The 17,561-nt window shown below is 39.8% G+C and overlaps 1 protein-coding gene across 1 annotated transcript; it reads right to left on the bottom strand.

Annotated features, from left to right (window-relative positions):
- Positions 1–1,594: 1,594 nt before the first annotated feature.
- nr2f6b (nuclear receptor subfamily 2, group F, member 6b) lies at positions 1,595–15,175 on the bottom strand. The gene is made up of 5 exons (XM_015041545.1): positions 13,446–15,175; positions 11,569–11,663; positions 8,448–8,782; positions 6,980–7,226; positions 1,595–5,062 (listed from the first exon to the last, which is right to left on the bottom strand). The coding sequence occupies exons 1-5, from the start codon at positions 13,712–13,714 to the stop codon at positions 4,788–4,790; spliced, it is 1,221 nt and encodes a 406-aa protein (XP_014897031.1). The 5' UTR covers positions 13,715–15,175; the 3' UTR covers positions 1,595–4,787.
- Positions 15,176–17,561: the final 2,386 nt, after the last annotated feature.

The following is a 17,561-nucleotide window of genomic DNA, read 5'->3' on the forward strand; positions in this document are numbered from 1 at the left end:
CAGTCATAAAATACTTTTTTTTTTTAACTGTACACCTATATAAATTATGTTGTCTACAAAGTGTTAATTTAGCACCTAATAAACATCTAATTCTCAACAACGTGAGTCTCTGCTGCTCTGTTGGTTTGGTGAAACCGGCCGCTCTGCCTGTACAGTGAACGTCCAGCAGGGGGCGCAGGATGACTGGATCTACAGCGATCCAGCGAACAAGTACGGTGAGTCTAATGCTGACTGCTGCTGCCCTCTAGTGGTAAACCAGTGAAATGATCCCAGTTATTTATGTCACTTCTAACTGCCGCACACAAACCGCGCAGGATTTCAACCAATGTCCAGTTTAACTTCGTAAAAACTGTTAATCTGATGTCATAATCTGTCCTATTCTCATACGTTTGTGTCAATCTATGATAAAAACGGCAGATTATCTTTCTTTAGCTGTCAAAATGGATGATTTGAGATGAAGCTGCCTGATGAAGGAGTACTTGGAGGCATTAATATTTGATCTAAGTGCAACTTTTTATTTTATCTTTAATTAGTTTGTTTCATAAGTAAATGCACAATTAAAACCAGAAGTTTACATGCAGTTAATAAAAATTACATGTAATTTATATTAACTAATTTATATTAATATAATTTATTTTCCCTCCCTGTCTGAAGTTAAACTAGATCAAATGTATTTTGTTTTAGGTCAGTTAGAATTGACAAAATTATTTCTATTTGCTAAATGCCACATTAATGAGAGAGAGAATATGTGACAGAGTTATGTCATTAAAAACAGAAGTTTACATGTATTTCCTGGAGTTATGGCTGAGTGAGACTGTTTTAAGCAACACTAATGCACAAAAATAACAAAATTCACCCAGAAACATAAATATAAAACTCAAAATAAGCAATTTTGACAATTTATCACAGAAAACAATTTATTTAGTTTTTATTGTTCATTTGGAAGAACAATCTGTGTCTATGCTTTAAATGTTGCTTCAGTATTTCCACATAATGGTCTTTCCTCATGCCGCCATCTATTTTATGAAGTCCTCCATTTCCTGCTGTACCAAAACTGCCCCACATGATGCTGCAACCACCACACTACACAAACCTGTTTCCCTCTTTTCCCACTTTGTAAATGTATCTGTTCCTGTTTTATAGCCAATAAAAGCTTACCAAATTCAGCGATCTCAGCAAGAGAGAAGCTTTAAAATAAATCTTTCACTGCAGTAATGTAAAACTTTTATAGAAATCTAACCTTTAATTTGAGGGGTTTAATTCAGCGGTAGAAGATCCCATGTTATGAAATAATTGTTTTCATTATAATCATTTGTGCTGAATTTATTAGCACCTCCAACACTTACTGTCAAATAATAAAATTGAACCATTTTCTTTAAAATTGACTCAAATTTGTCACGTTCGGTAACGTGTTGATTTTCTGGGACGACACAAATTTTTTCCTCTTGAAAAAAAAAAGAAAAGAGAACGAAGGCTCAGGAGGCAGAAGATGGAAGAAAAATTTGAAATAACTCATAGATAAATAGTGTTAAAGTCCACCGCTTATGAATCATAGAAACATCTATTTACCAACAAATGACGAGTCAGGCAGACAAACTTCTTTAGCAGTTTTTAGTTTTGGCATGAAACATGATTCGTTTACATGTAAATCTACTGCCACGGTTAAATCACTAAAGTCAAAATACTAACAAATAAACACAAACTGATGCACCAGGGATCACGGCTCTTACTGCCTTTTTAAAAATCTTATAGCAGGAAAAATAAGTCACACCAAAACATGTTTAATCAATTATTAGTTTGGCAAAAATAAAGAGTTTCTGTAGTTCACAGCCTTTATGAACTACGAAGTACCTGGATCCTAAAGTCACGTCTAAACATCAACGTACCGTTCATCATAATCATCATCATCATCATAATTATCTGGAGACGACTCATCTCTTAAAGGGGGAGTAAAGTGGGGAAGAAATAAATCAACACTTATAAAAGCAAAGGAAAAGGAAACAGCATCCAGGGAGCAAAAAGTCGTCATAAAAGATTCACTTGAGTCGGCCATCTTGTTTCATCCCAGGTGAGGCTTAAAGAATCCTCAAAGATGCTTCAGGCGAAATCCGATGCCGCGGTTGATCCCTTTATCATGAACACATCAGTAAGTTCACCATACAATCCATGTCTGTGGTGAAGAAAACATGAGGTAATAAAAATATCCACAGGGACGTGACTGTCTGAACAACCAGGCTGTGTTTTAACGTTTAATACATTTGCATCATTGCGGAGAAACACGACAGGTCCCCGTCTTAACAAGAAAAAAAAAAAAAAAAAACTAAGGTATTTGCAAATAAAAAAAAAGTAGAGCTAACACTTTCTGTTTATGTACAGTGCTGTGAACAAAATCCCCTCCTTACAGATGTTGTTTTCCTCTTCATTTTCACAAGAAGCTAATTTTAATTTCAGAAGCGTACCTCTCCATAGCAGCCTGGGCAAACTTGTTGAATCATGATTTAACTAGAAAGCCGAGCTCAGACCCAAAGAGTCAAGAAATGAGTGAAACAGAACATGTCTGGCAACATAAAGACGTGTAAAAGCTGCACATCATGCCCCAATCTAATGAAATGACCTATGAGAACAAAGCCTGGCATCTGTCAGTGTGGAAAGAGTTATGGAGCCGTTTCTGAGGCTTCTGAACCCCAGAAACCCAGAATGTGAGACACTGACCACAAATGAATAAAACATGGAACCATGGTGAACCTTCCTAGCAATGACAGGCCAAAGAGAAGCACTTCAAAAACTCTTCCAGGACGTCACAAAGCAACATCTAAGCCGCTGCAGACATCATGTTTCTCAGTTAAGAGCAGCTCTAATTGTTCTACATCTTTGTAGGTTTAGAGAAAGCAAACACTGCAAAAACACAAAACCTTACCAAGTACTGCAGTTTCTATTGCAAATACTTGGTGCACTTGAAATAAGACAAAACTTATTCTTTTAATTGTTCTTTAATTGACCTGTGAGTAAATATATTTGCCCATTTGTCCAGAACTGGAACTTTCAGTATCTAGCAAGTTATTTTTGGAAATTTACCATCTATTGAAAGATTGCCACTCAGATTAATTTCACTCTGTCCTGGAGTGAAATTACCGTAATAACCCGATATTGGCTGGAAAGTGAAACGTCTCCCCTTTCAGATAGTGCAAAGTGAATTACGGTACTGTAAATTTGGCTGGATCGTCACCGGACCGTTCGGTCTAGAAGAGTTAAAAGAAACTTTTCAGCTTGTCAATAGTTCCTGAATATGAATACAAAGGATTCATATTTCACTGGATTGTTTTACTTACAACACGGGAACAATATTAATAGATGAAATGATCTGTCAGGGGAACTTGTACTTTTTATTAATTAATACTCACTAAAACCAAGCAGAAAAGTCACTTTTGTCTTATTCCAATTGCGCTAAGGATTTGCACTAGAAACTAGACCAAAGATATCTGGTTATATCTTGTTTTTTTGCAGTGAACAATTGAGCTTTTCAAAACCAAAACAGTCTGTAAGGGGGTGAATAGTTTCTCCACAGCACTGACTCGTATTTACATCTCCTGGGTTTGTGATCCCTACAAAACGTCCCAGCCTTGATCTGGCTGCTATGGCTTAATTTAGACTGGACAACAGAGACAGGAGAGCACACAGCGCCGGGTTCAGCTGGAGTCACATTGGGGGTCATGTGGGAGGAGGTAGAGGAGGCACATGGCCTCATGTGAGAGAGGCCATGTGGCGGCCCACATGGCCTCCCTGTTCGCTCAGAGGGAGACGAAGCCAGAGGAGGGAACGCCACTGACAGCGCTGCAGGACCGCGCCGCCGTTTCCTCACTGCCGTAACGACAAAATCAGGACCTGAAAACCAGAGTAGGGCTGGGCGATGAAGCAATTTATAAACATTTAATATTTGGAAAACCTTTTTTCTTTCACCATTTCAGTCCTTTGGTTCAACTCATTTTCATTTTGGGCCGTATCAAAATTACTAACGTTCTCAAAGAGCCGGTTCTGGCAGAATGCATTAATAAAACCCATTAACAAACTGTAAAACTATTAATAAAAAGCTGGAAGTTGAAATTAAATAATACTGAACATGTAATTTGGCAGCATACAGATAAAAATGACTTTTGTTTGACTGATAAAATTATATTTAAGAGTCTAAAGAGCCACAAAAATACTTCTGGTGGGCGGGATTTGGCCCCCGCACCTCGAGTTTGACATAAATGGTTCAGAGTGATGTAATATCACCAAGAGCCGCCATCTTGTTTTACAGCTTCTGTTTGTTTGGGCTATGAATTCAGGTAAACTTTATGGCAATATGGGTCAGGCTAAGATGTTTTTCTGTTTTCAGTACGAGAATAAAATCTGAATATTAGGAGGATGAAGTTTTATCAGAACTACAACACAAGAAAATATCCAAGCTTTCTTATTAAAATGACTTTTTTTCTCATAAGTTTTTCTGGTAAAGTTGTGTCTTTATTCTGCTGATATTATGACTGTGTTCCTGTAAATAAACTGGCACAAATGTTCTGCCGTACAACCAACAGAATGAATGACTGAAACAAAAGCTGCTCTTTGAAAATTTCTTCTTCTTTTTTTTTTTGTTTAAAGAAAAAAATCAATTAAAATCGGAAATCGGATCTGGTACGAAAAAAATGGTAGATTTAATTTTTCAGCCCCGCCGCCCAGCCCTAGCTCGCCTCCATGGCGACGCCTCCCGACAGTCTGACCTCAGCCCGTCTCTCTCCGACCTGGCGGGTCGTTCACTGTCCCGCCGCGTACGGCCAGCTGATGGAGCTCCCCGACAGCTGCATGTCTCGGATCAGCGTCTCGATGGGCGTCTTGCCCACCAGCCTCATGAAGAAGAGCTGAGAGATGAGGTTCGCCGGCACGGCGCGCAGAGCCGGCAGGCGCAGCAGCAAGCGTCCGAAGCGCTGCGGCTGGCTGGGGTACGTCAGTCGCTCGTACTCGGTCAGGGCGACCTGCGCCTTCTCCTGCAGCGACTCCACATGGGCCGGGTCGGACAGGCCACACGCGTCTGCCAGGGAGGAAACAGAAATCATCTGAATGACAGGGCTGCTGGAAACGGTTTAGAAATTTACCATCTACTGAAAGAAATCATTTCTCTGAGAAAATGGAAACACAGAAACTTAAAGATCCCAGATGGTATTTTTTAAATTACTTTGATGATGCTGAAATAAAATAATCTTCTTCACATAAAACAGTTTCTTCATTTGGATTACTCGCAGATTAAACAACTCATTTCTCCAACAGCCTGCTGGGAACAAAATGCTTCTGTCTACGTTTGTTATGTCGACGCAACTGGTTCTTTTTTTAAGCTAAAGTGCATTTTAAAGCCTGAGTGATTCAAAGGTCAGAGGTCAGCAGCTTGGAAACTAAATACTTTCACCTGAAGAGAATCACTTACTGGGATGTAAATGAATAAAGTAGCTATAGTCAAAATAAAGACCTTCAGATAAGCAGTATATAATGAAGAAAAGCAATAACTGAATATGTTTGCACATCTAAAATAGTGTTTTACGTCACAAGAGTAAATAATGGCACTTTTATGTCTGTTAGAGAAATATTTTCTAATCCCCTGCAGATGCTTGTAGAGTTTAACAAACTGAATGAACTCATCCATCAGCCACAATAATGATTAAAATAATGTCATTCATTTCAAGGTAAAAAACCTTCAGTTGATTTTTGGTTTTGAAAAGCTTCACACCTCTCGAGTTTTATTTCTCCCATTTTATGAAAATGCAAAAGAGAAGCATCAACATCTTTCTCTAACCTTGTTTTGAGCTTTTATTACATTTTTATATCAGGAAAATATTTGACTTACAGAGAGCAGTTTCTGTAAAACAGATTTACTGTGTTAACTCTTCACAGCTCACTGATTTTTCATACAACAGATTTAATATATTCATAAGGAAATGCAGTTTGCTCATTTTTAAATGGTTTTAGTATTTTTTTATTAGCAATTACTGCGGTAAGTTTGACTCAAAGTGCATAAGCATTTAAATTAGAGGTGTGCCGATCGATCAGCCACCGATCGTAATCAGCCGATTTCCGTGAAAAAGTGTATAATCGGTGATCGCCGATCACGGTCTCTTGTTGCCGATCACACAAACCGATCACCTGCATCTCATTTCGCAGCCTGCCGTGCAGCTGGTCTCCTCTTTCCGCGCAGCAACAAATCCTAAGCGATGAGGAACTATGACGCACTGAGTGAATGGGGAAGTTTGCGTGTTGCGGCGGAAAATTGAAGCAGGTCAAAATGCATCAACACGACGAATCTAATATCCTCCTGACTACCAGTAGTTCATTTTGTCCTCTGTAGAGGACATTTCTAAACTTGAATATAATATATTCAAACAGCCTTAAAAACTTGTGAAACTTCATAACTCAAAGTAGTGACTTAGTCTCAAATGTTTAATTAAGCAGCTCTGGTTGAAATATGTAGAGAAGAAATTTGGGTCAGTTTTGTCTCTTTCTCGCTCTTATTTAATGCTTGACAAAAACTTTTCTGACTTTTCTGACTGATTGTTCTAAACAAGCTGAAAATCAGTTGCTTTCTTGGAGCATCTTTACTTTTAAACAGTAAATATGTATTAAAATGTATTTTACGTATTAAAGGTGGTAAAAGTTTTCCACTGATTTCAGCCTTTGTGGTGACTAAACGACGTGTTTTTGTTGCTTCTCATCTACCTAATAGCTTGTTGAGACACACGTCAGACTACTGCTTTAAAGGAGTTTTTCCATTGTTTCCCCGTATTCAGTAAGGTCAAAGGTCAAACCCAAACCAACAGCCTCCCTGCAGCTGGCGGTGTTTTGTTTCTGTGACATCTGAACCCGGCCGAAACATCAAATGGGCTGATTTGTTTTGGTTTCCCCTGAAGGAGCCTGGAGTCAGATCGCAGCGCAGATAGTTACAGTCAGCGTTCGGACGTACCGGGAGAGAAGAGGGCGATGGCTTTGAGGCAGCTGTACTCGGCGGAGTCCACCTGCAGCCGGTTCAGCTTGTCCACCTGGTCCTGGAACACCCGGACCTGGTCCATGAAGGACACCACGCGCTCAGCGGACATGGGGGACGAGTGGAAGCCGGCGGCAGCCAGCAGGGGCGCCATGTGCAGCGGCAGGGCGGACTGCGCCGCGTTCAGGATGAACAGCTCGCTCCAGCTCAGCCTCAGCAGCGCCACCTGCAGGCCGACATGCACAGAGTTAAACAGGGAGAAACTGCAGGGCCAGGCGACAATTTTGCTTTATTCACGTATTTTATTCATTTGAACTGAAGAAATTACATCAGATTTTTAGACCTTAACATTTTATTTTATTAAATTAATCTGCTGTTAGCTGATGTTAGTTGACTGAAAATATTGCTAGCTTAGCTTGAGGCATTCAAAGTCCCACAAACCACAATTTAAGAATAAATTAAATTAAAATGGCACTACAACTTAAACACAAAGTGGAATTTTTTTGAAGCTTTCTGTTTCACACCAACTCATTGACTAATTAAAGTCCTTAAAGGACCAGGATTATGTTTTCCAGGCGCACAGTGTCATTTATAGTACAATCAACTTCAGGTAAAAAAATGCTGTATATATTAAATATGACTTTAAAGAAATTCGACTTTGTCTCTTAAGAAGCTGGTGCTCTTACTGAAACTCTGTTGTGATGACTTCATGACGTCGTCATCACATGGCTCCTCTATTAGCCCTTTAACAAAGTTTTTACCAGAGTTGCACTGAGAAGTAGCTCCTATAATGAGCTCAGCAGATGTTTGCTAATTTCTGCTGGCTAGTCTGTAGGAGCAGAGTGAGGGATTCACGGGAAAGAGCTGGTCTGTGAGGCGGAAGCTTGGAAACTTGCTGCAGCTCTGAAGGCGTTTAGCACAGCTGAATGGTTGCCATGGAGATGAAAGGATTTCTCAAACATGCATGAAAGAGTCAAAGCCACACTCCAGGTTTGTTTATGATGATGGAATAACAATGAAATCATGAGGTAAAGCTCAAAAATGTCTTTTTAACATAACACTACCCCTTCTGAATCCAAACAAGCTGCTGCTGGCCTCTCCCCACCACCTCAACGTTTACACTCGCAAGGGAAAACGGCTGAAAACAGATGAGCAATTATACAACCATACATCTTTGAAAGGCAGAAGTGGCGCCTCCTGCACAACCAACATGAATACAGCAAGTGGTTTCTGGATGGTAAGTCAACAACAAAACACTTGTCTTTTTGCTTTTTGCTGAGATTGCTAGGTGACGGCGGGGTTTCACTGTGGTTGCTAGGTAACGCCTGCTGATTTGTGAAGGTTTTTGATCGGCTCATTTTAAGCACTTGGGTTGTTTTCAGAAACAGTTCAGACAAAGATGACCAAACGTGAATTTAACCTGACAGGTTTCAAATGTCGGACTGACCTGCTCTGAGACGGGGAGTTCTGGAAAGTACGGGATGTTTCTGGCCCACTCGATGGTGCTGAAGAGGAGGCGGGCGGCCAGCTCACAAATGCTGTCGATGCCCATGACGGACGCGCCGCTTGCCGACGCAGGTATCTGCGTCTGAGTGTAGGGGGTGCTGTAGCGGCTGTTGCTGTACGGCTCGGCCCGAAGCAGCTGGGAGATGAGCTCCGACACCGGCTGGCCGTTGAAGTAGTCCGCCCCGATGTGACCCGGGCCCGGACCCCCAGGTCCTCCAGACAGGGAGTTCGGACTGATACCTGAGTGAGACGGAGGGATTCGACCCCGCTGGACAGCTGCAGGGGAGCAGAACAGAAGAACGGAAATGTTAATAAAAAAATAAATTATTGGCAGTGTTTCTCAATTATTTTCTGTCATCCCCCCCAGGGATCATATTTTTTTCGCGCCCCTCCACTAGGTGCCCTTCCCTCCCCAGAAATTAAATACTATTGCGAATCTGTTCATATTTAATCATTTATCGAACAAACCACTGGCTCTAGCATTGTATGACCTTATTATCTAAACCGCTGTTTCTCTTTTCACTGTCTGTTTTTTATATTTTATGTGACAAAACAACACAAAGTTTTGCATAATTATGAAATGCATCAGGTGTTCAAGGCTTTGAACACCTGATGCATTATTGTTCAATTATCCTCCATTATTATCAGGACATTGAGGCAAAAGCGTAAACAGAAGAGCCCAAATTTTCCTGCATCTATAAGTTCTCTTTGTAAATATTGTAAATATTTGTTATACTAAAGCTATGAAGAGTGGAAATTGTTTAATGGTAGCAAACTCATTAGGGTTGGCGGCGCAAATAAGCTGAATATTTGATGTATAAACCTCTTGCTTTGTACAACGGTTTTGAATTATATTTACTTGATTTGAATTTCTTTGTTTTGTAGTTGGAGTGCTTTTGACTGTAACAACGATTGTTGTTTTGTTTTTGATTCAATTGGTGACAAAAAGCAACTTTAGATGGTGAATCACCTTCATTGATGTGCATTCATATGGTAAGAATGGCCTAGTCCAAGTCTTGACCTAAGCTGAATTGAGAGTTTTAGACATATGCTCTCCAGATGGTCTGAGTGAATTTGAACTTCTTTTTGAAAAATAATATAATTGAATTTCAGACTATAGATTTGAAAAGCTGCTGGAAACAAACCTCAGATTTGCAGCATAGATTGAACCAAAAAAAGTTCTGGTTAAAAAAGGCAATTAAAAAAAAAAACACTTTTCTGATGTCTATTTTAATAGATGATCTAGTAAAATTGATCAGTACAACTTTCTAGATTGATAAAGTCCAGAAAAATAGTTTGAAGTTACGGCTGTAAAGTCACAAAATGTGACAAAGTTCAACACTATAAAAAAACCAAACTGGTTATATTGAAACAAAAAGAAATGCATTTGATTTAAAAATTTAACTTAAAATCTGAATAATAAATTGTGCAATGTTAATTTTTTTTCTACCAGTGGAGATGACAACAAACTGCACTGATAAAGGGTTGACAAACATGACAGAGTTGCAGTCATGTAGCAGCAGACAGAGATTCCTCTGCTGCAGGTTTCTCCTCTCGTCTCTCCTCTGAACCGCAGCTCCGACGGAAGAATCTTTCAGAACGCGGTCAGCTGACTGGGTCAGAGGTGAAGCGGACGCTTCCAGGTAATGTGGAAACAGTTGGATCTGCGTCACGTCTCCAGTTCATTAATAACTGTGGCGCGCTGCCACCCACTGTGGGCTGTGTGTGGCAGAGCACCACAAACTGGACTGAGATTACAATGAAAGCACATAAATTCCAGGTCCAGCTGGAGTTTCAGAAACTGACTTTAATCTGACTGTGTGACGCAGTTTCTAATATATAAATCACAGTTTTTTGTGATCACACGCCTCATTCTTAGGTGTTAATAGCTCGTTATGTGGGATAAATCTGTGGGAACAGTGTGACACACAGCTCGTTAAGACGAATACATTCAGTGCAATCATTAACTTTCTTGTTTTTTACTCCTCTGAGGATTAAATGCAACTGCCTGCAGCAGCGGTGCTGCAGGGGATCCAGCTGCAGCGTGAAAACATGCTGAGGTTGACAGTATAAATACTGTCCTCGGGTCACATGGCCGGCACCATTTTACTGGGACATAAATTGTCCCAAGACTTATTGTGATAAATGATAATGTTGTTTTGAGACTATTTTCAAGTAATATAATAGTAATGATATAATAGTAATGGCACAAAAATGCAAGAACATATTCTCAAAGATAAATAAACTTTAAATTATAATGGAACTGGAAGACACTTTAAATGTCCAAGACAAATAAACAAAATAATAGAAACAACAAATAAAATGAAATGTGAAGTCTCTGGAAACAAATGTGTCCTTCAAAGGATAGCTGAGACCAAAACACCAGACTGAAAACTTTTATCATCCAGTTTTCAGTAGGAAGAGAGAAAACAATAAATTATTGAAATGGAAATTATTGCACTTCTCTTAATTTATTATGTAATTAACTGATTTATTGCTTATTCAGGTCTAGAGCAGCATTGTGTCTAAATTATTAGCATTAGTCTGACCTTAAATGTTTCCCACCCCGTTAATAAAGCTGAAGAGCTGCAGAGACAGACTGATGCATCCTGGATGCACAAAGCAGCGTTATCGCAGATCCTTCCTCCCAGCAGCTGTTAGACTCCAAGCCATCACTACATCCCTGCTGCTATTTGCACATCCCTGTTTGCTTCTTAAAATATAAATATATGTTATATTTTATGCACACATATATAAATGCACCTCTGAATGTTTTTCTTTCTCTAAATTAAATTATTTTACTGAATGATTTCCACCAAATTAAACACAACAAAAACAACAACAAAGAACTGTTCAGAGAAAGTTTGAGGTTAAGAGAAAATTCTAACTTGTATTTCTTCAACAAAGCATTTATAACAAAATCCAAACAAGTTTCAGTTTTCAAATGCATTGAAGTTTGTTGCAATGTGAGAAAATGTGTAAAAACCGAAGGTGTGTGAGTATTTGTATGTGCATCTGGAGGAGAAACCAGCTTTATGCAGCGGTGTGAGAAGCTTTGATACCTTCTTTGCGCATCCCGACGCGGAAACACTTCTTCAGACGGCAGTATTGGCACTGGTTACGGTGATGCTGGTCAATTTGGCATTCTCTGTTTGATCTACACACGAGGAACAAAGAAAAAAAAATTAAATACATTCACCATTTTTTCGTGACATAGTAAGGACACACAGCTTGAAATGTAAGCCTGCCTCCTGCTGCTGTGAGTGAACTACATGGACTGGCTGCAGAACTACACAGACTGTGACCTTTGTAAATCATCAGCGTTACACACCCTCGTGTTGCTTTTTACAGCAGGTTGAGCTCTGCCAACATTTTACAGGGAGCCCTTTTCAAGCCCAGATGCAAGAAGAAGAAGAAGAAAAGAAACCCATTCGGAGTTAATGCACTTTTTTTTCCAGAGGAATAAACAACTGAACTTGGCAGCTGGGAGAGGAGTTGGTGTGAGCAGAGGGCTGGGCTGCAGCACTGATGTAGCTGCGGTGAAGAATAATGGGAATGTTGACCTTCTGAGGCGATCCATCCTCACATCACAAACCTTCAGGGCTTCATTTGTGCTCCTTTTGTTGCCTTGTCTCAAGGCTGTTTGTGGGATGAAGCTCAGATTTAAAGATATTTTCTCCTGACTACGTTACAGATAGGATCATAAGAAGTTTTCTTGTTTACTTTTCTGGTTTATGTGTATTTAAGGGGAAAAAAACACCAAATCAAAGTAAGTTTAAGAGATTTACTTCTTCAAAGAAAGTGCTGAGTTGAAGTTTTAACAGAATCACAATTTTTTTTTGTTTTATTAGAATGAATTTGGGCTGGAACTGATGATTGATTTAGTTGCTGGCTTCAGCTAATTGTATACAATATTAAAAATACAAAATAAACAAACCAGTTCCTTGTTTAAATAAGAATATAAACATTTTAGTGCCTAAAATTTAGTGTAAGCTTGATTATTTCCAGATAAATTGATCATTTTTGCATTAACTGATTATTAATTTGATAGTAAAAGTTGCTTAACAGAATGTTTTTTGTTTATTTACAGAATTGTAACCAGGGCTGGGCGATATGAACTTAATGTTAACACTATTGTGATAACAATTAAAGTGACAATAAGAGCTTTCTACATTTCTTTTTCGGTATCTGGTTGTGACTGCATGGCACACCAATTATAGCTCCACAAACACAAACACAGCTCTTGACAAACGTTAACATTTATAATATGCTTCTTTAAGTCACCAATCATATAAATACGTTTGCTTTGCATCACTAAACTGCACACATATTTTCAAATTTATTGATATTTATTTATACCTTAACTGAACAAAGTGGGGAAAAAAAGATTAAAATTAACAATCCCAACAATATAAACAAATCTGGGGGGTTTATAAGAAATTTATCACAATACATGATAAACAATACACGATACACGACACAATAAATACCCTCTCTTAATTCGGTGAGGCTAAAAGTCGCTTGAGGAGTTCTGGGTAGAACATGCAATTTGCCAGTAGAACTAGCACTTTTCTAATCAATATTTACTAATTATAGACTTAAAACAAGCTTTTATATCTTGCTGACAAGTTACTTGTAAGTTAGTTTTGTCTTATTTCAACAAGTGTACTAAGATATCTGCTCCAGAAACTAGTCAAAAATACTTCGTAAGATTTTGGCGTAAATTTACAGACAAATGTTTTTTTATTATCTTAAATATAAAATGTCTAAATGACATAATTACTGCTCTGAGGGTGTTCTTTCAGCAAGCGGCCTTTTTTACAGTCTTTATAGTCCAGTTAACGATTAATCGATTGCTAAATCAGTTTAGATTAATCCCGATGAATCGTGATTAACCGATTTGATGCTATTGAACGGTGGATTTCCCAGCAGCTCCTACCTGCAGGAATAGTTCAGGTTCCTCCTGATGCTCCTCTTGAAGAAGCTCTTGCAGCCCTCGCAGGTGAACACGCCGTAGTGCTTCCCGCTGGACTTGTCCCCGCATACCACGCAGTCCACCACGCAGGTCTTGTCCTCGTCGCCCACGTCCACGTCACTGCTGCCGGCCTGCGGCGAGTCGTTGTCCTCCTCCCTCCTCAGGTACGCCTTGTCTCCCAGCCCGTTGGTGTCCCCGTTGGGGTTGCCCCATCCCCCGCTCACCATGGCCATATTCTCAAAGACGCGCCGCCCCGTAAGAGGATCATACACGGACCCTTCGCAGTCTCAGCCGGGTTTCACGTTGCCCCCCTTTCAAAGTTTAAAGAACTGGTTTCAGACTCCGAGGTTGGGACGCCTGGTTCGGATTTGAGCAACTTCGTCCTGGAAGATCTGAAAACAGGAGGCGAAGTTGTCCCGATTCGCCTGCGTTGACCTTTATCCCCTTCGCCGTCTGGCAGTCCTGACCCGGAGGTCCTTCCTCTGCGATATTTTTCCTCTCCCTTCTTTAATCCCTCTGCTCGCTCCCTCTCTCGCCTCTTGTTCAGCCCTGACCTCTGATCAATGGCTCTTGAGCTCGGAGAGAAACTTCAGACGCGCATTAAGTGGTTCAGAGTTCAGGCAGGAGTAAAGGGTGCAGCCCTGCTCTTTTCACAGGAAACAATAAATTACTCTTTGACTCTTTCTCCTTTCCCTCTCACCCGCTTTCTCCGACCCCGGCTGTGAAAGGACCTCACCTATGATTGAGCATGATGAAAAGAGTCGCAGATATTGGAAACAATCTGCCTCCTCTCTTCTCTTTCAGGAGAGCACTTTCCCTCAAGGCGTCCAGCAGGTGATAGAAAAATAATACCCAGTCAGTTCTCCTTCAGGCAGGGTTAAACTGCCCTGCCCTTTCCTCTGACTTATAAACTCGTCCAACCAGTTCCTGCCGTGCTGAGGTGCTATCTTCTGATCTGTGCTCTTCCAGTCCAGACGCACGCTTAACTTGTTGAGGCTTTTTCAGAAATGCACACAGATGGCTAAAAGAAATAAAAGTGTTATATTCCTTTGCTTTTCTGTTTTTGGAAACTATCTAATTCTTCTGACTCAGCTGGTTTCTGGAGTAGCAAAGTTCACCAAAGACGTCCTCCTGCTCTGCCCTCTGTGACGAAACTCTGTTTTCTTCTGCTCCTTCAAAGCCAATGGGGTCAGAGGATCAAATGTCAGAGAAAAAAACAAGCCAAAACAAAGGCTGAGTTGAGAAATCTCCTCCGTCACAGTCTGCTCCCCTTTCCCAAAGTCATGTCTCTGTTGTCTTGTTTTCTCAGAGCTTGTCCATCCTGCAGTAACATCCAGAGGCCAGAACGTCCCCGCTTCAGCTGTCACAGACTCAGGGTTTTACTGCTGCGCTCCTCGCTCCTCTCTGATCGCCCTTTTCCCCGGTTTTTCCAGCCGGCTTTGGCAGGAATAAATTAGCGAAAACACAGAGCGCTCCTTTTCTGTTCGAGCCACGGCAGAGATAGCCTCCTCTTCCTCCGCTTCGCTCCCTCCTTTAGGGAGAGTGAGCGTGTGTCTGTGTGCTGAGGGATTTGACACTGCTATTCAAGCCCTGCAGTTGCCATGGCTCTGGATGCCTTATAAGGCCAGCGGAGTCAAAGAGCACCGAGTGGGCTGCGGCCAAACCCACACACACATTGAGAAAGAATGCTGGACCGCCTGACTGGCTGCCTGCGTTCTCCCGCTGACCCCCGGGCCAGCCTGGGAGCACGGGGAGGGAGGCGGGGCGCCGTACAACCGTCGCTTCATGTTCTCCCCGCCGCTCCATTCCCAAAGACCTCCTCCGGCTCTGTTGACCCAATAATAACAAGGAGGCCCTGTTGTTGTTGAGCAACTTGTCAAAAGGTTATATGATACTCTGCTGGCTGCTTTTCACACCTGCCGCTCACACTCACAGGTCCGTGTGAAGGATGTCGCCGATCGGATGGCGTTCGTTTTTAAAAACAGATCCTCAAGGGAGTCGGACGAGTCGTTTTGATACCTCGATCAATAGTTTCACAAAGGCTTTATGAAGCAATGGTGGGCATTAGTTATAACGGTAATCATGATAAAATTTTGACTTCTCATTATCCCAATAAACTCCAGTTCAGTGTTTTATAAGCCTGGCGGGCCACCAGGCTTTGTTTGCTCTCCCACCAGGCTAAGAATTGTTAATTTATTATAAGTTGTTTTTATACACCAGTAACTCTGTAACCACCTTTACTGGTCTACACGCCAACAACTTCAGCAAATAAAGTGACAAATCACAGATAAAATATCAACACATTTTGGATGCTTTAATTAGGATGAAACGACTGAAAGAACTTTTTTTGTTTGCCTTTTTTAAGACTTCACAGTTGGTGTTTAGGTATTGCTAATAATGTCTAACACATAATTATCTAGTCATATTTTCATGGTGACTAGAGGTGGCGATATGAAGAATTTAATCATGATATTTTGTGGTACTATTGAGATAATGATTAAAATTATGATGAATATTACATTCAACAATTTAAACTGACTTAAAAAAAGTTTGATTTATATCACTAAACTGCACACAGTTATTATATCTTTAAAAATGCCGTATAAAAAATGGAGTATAATGTCTCTGTAACCAAAAATGTCTTTAAAAATAGTCATTCAGCTTAGACAGTGAAAACAGGGTAAACCAACTACTTTGTATTGGGTGTTAAAACGTTTGCAGCATTTTTCAAAATACATTCAAAGCATTAATTGATTTATTGTGACAAGCTAAGGAATAAAGTGGTGAAAAGAAGGTGCTCTGGTCAGATGAAACTACATGCAAACGGTGTGGAAAAAAGCTAGCACTAAACATACCAACAGTGGTAGCAACATCATGTTGCAGGAATGCTTTTCTGGTCAGAGTCAATGAAAAATGGATGGAAATAAATGCAGGAAAATCCTTGACTGGGACAGAAGCTCACTTTCCTGCACAGCAACAACCAGTAATATAGATTCAGAGCTACAATGGAAATCATGCATTTATATTAAAACACTCTTTGCAACATTTGTCTAAGCTTCAGTTATTCTGCAAAGTAAAATGCACAAAATTTTTAGTTTGTTGACTGAAACTATTGTTTGTTGCACTTCTATTCAGAACTAAACATTTTAATTAGCATTTTTTTTAACTTATGTATATAAATTGTTGAAGAAAAGACCGCAGAGTCACATACACACTTATTTTGCACGGAACATTTATAATAGTTAAGTAGTAAAGACTTAAACTGCAGCAGCTAATCCAAAATAAAGTGATCAAACAGTAGCTTCACATTGAATTTCTCCAACAGAAGAGTGCAAGACTGTATCTGCTGACGCCCTCTGACCTCTAAACCCAGACTTGTGTGCAGGAAGATGAGCCACGTGCTTCTGCAGTCCAGTAAAAGTCATGTGCCGGTCATGAAGCCATTTAACCTGGCAACTGCAAGGCAAAAAGAAAAAAAAGGAGAGTGTGAGTCATTTAGTGTTGTATTTATTAGACCAATGCACAAGTTTCTCATGATCAATAGAGGACTGCTTAAACTAAAAGTTATCTTTAGTACTAGTTGCTTCTTAATTGGTCATAAAGTTCCCACTGGCAAAATTATTTTAATGTTTAACTCAAAGTTTACAGCTTTTTGCCGCATAATAAAATGTTGTAAATTGTCAAAGTCATTTGCCTGTTTCGAATGTTAACTGAAGGTTTGACTAAACCCAAACATAGAAAGTTTTGCCTTAGAATTGTTTATACAAGTTATTAGTCACATGCAAAAACACTGATTTAAGACTAATGTTATTGATGTATTAATGTTTGTCATTAGGGAAGCCAAAGTATCATAACTCGATGGTAATTTTACACAGAAATTCCTCCCTTCCTTTTAATTTCTTGTTTTTGCTTATTTAATTTTCCCGCTATAAAAATATCCACTTAAAATTCACAGTAAACTTCAGTATTTTACATTATAAAATCAAATTTAAAGTGTATATATATATATATATATATATATATATATATATATATATATATATTTGTTTTTTTTTTTGTTTTAAAACAAAAAAGACGCGT

The sequence above is a fragment of the Poecilia latipinna genome, unplaced genomic scaffold (assembly GCF_001443285.1).
Source record: "Poecilia latipinna isolate Pla-1442-1.1 unplaced genomic scaffold, P_latipinna-1.0 Scaffold557, whole genome shotgun sequence".
NCBI lineage: Eukaryota > Metazoa > Chordata > Actinopteri > Cyprinodontiformes > Poeciliidae > Poecilia > Poecilia latipinna.

Coding starts and splice junctions, on each gene's coding strand:
- nr2f6b (XM_015041545.1), bottom strand. CDS start 13,714: ATGGCCATGGTGAGCGGGGGATGGGGCAACCCCAACGGGGACACCAAC. Junction 11,664..13,445: donor AACCTGAACTATTCCTGCAG/GTAGGAGCTGCT, acceptor CCTCGTGTGTAG/ATCAAACAGAGAATGCCAAA. Junction 8,783..11,568: donor CGTCGGGATGCGCAAAGAAG/GTATCAAAGCTT, acceptor GCTCCCCTGCAG/CTGTCCAGCGGGGTCGAATC.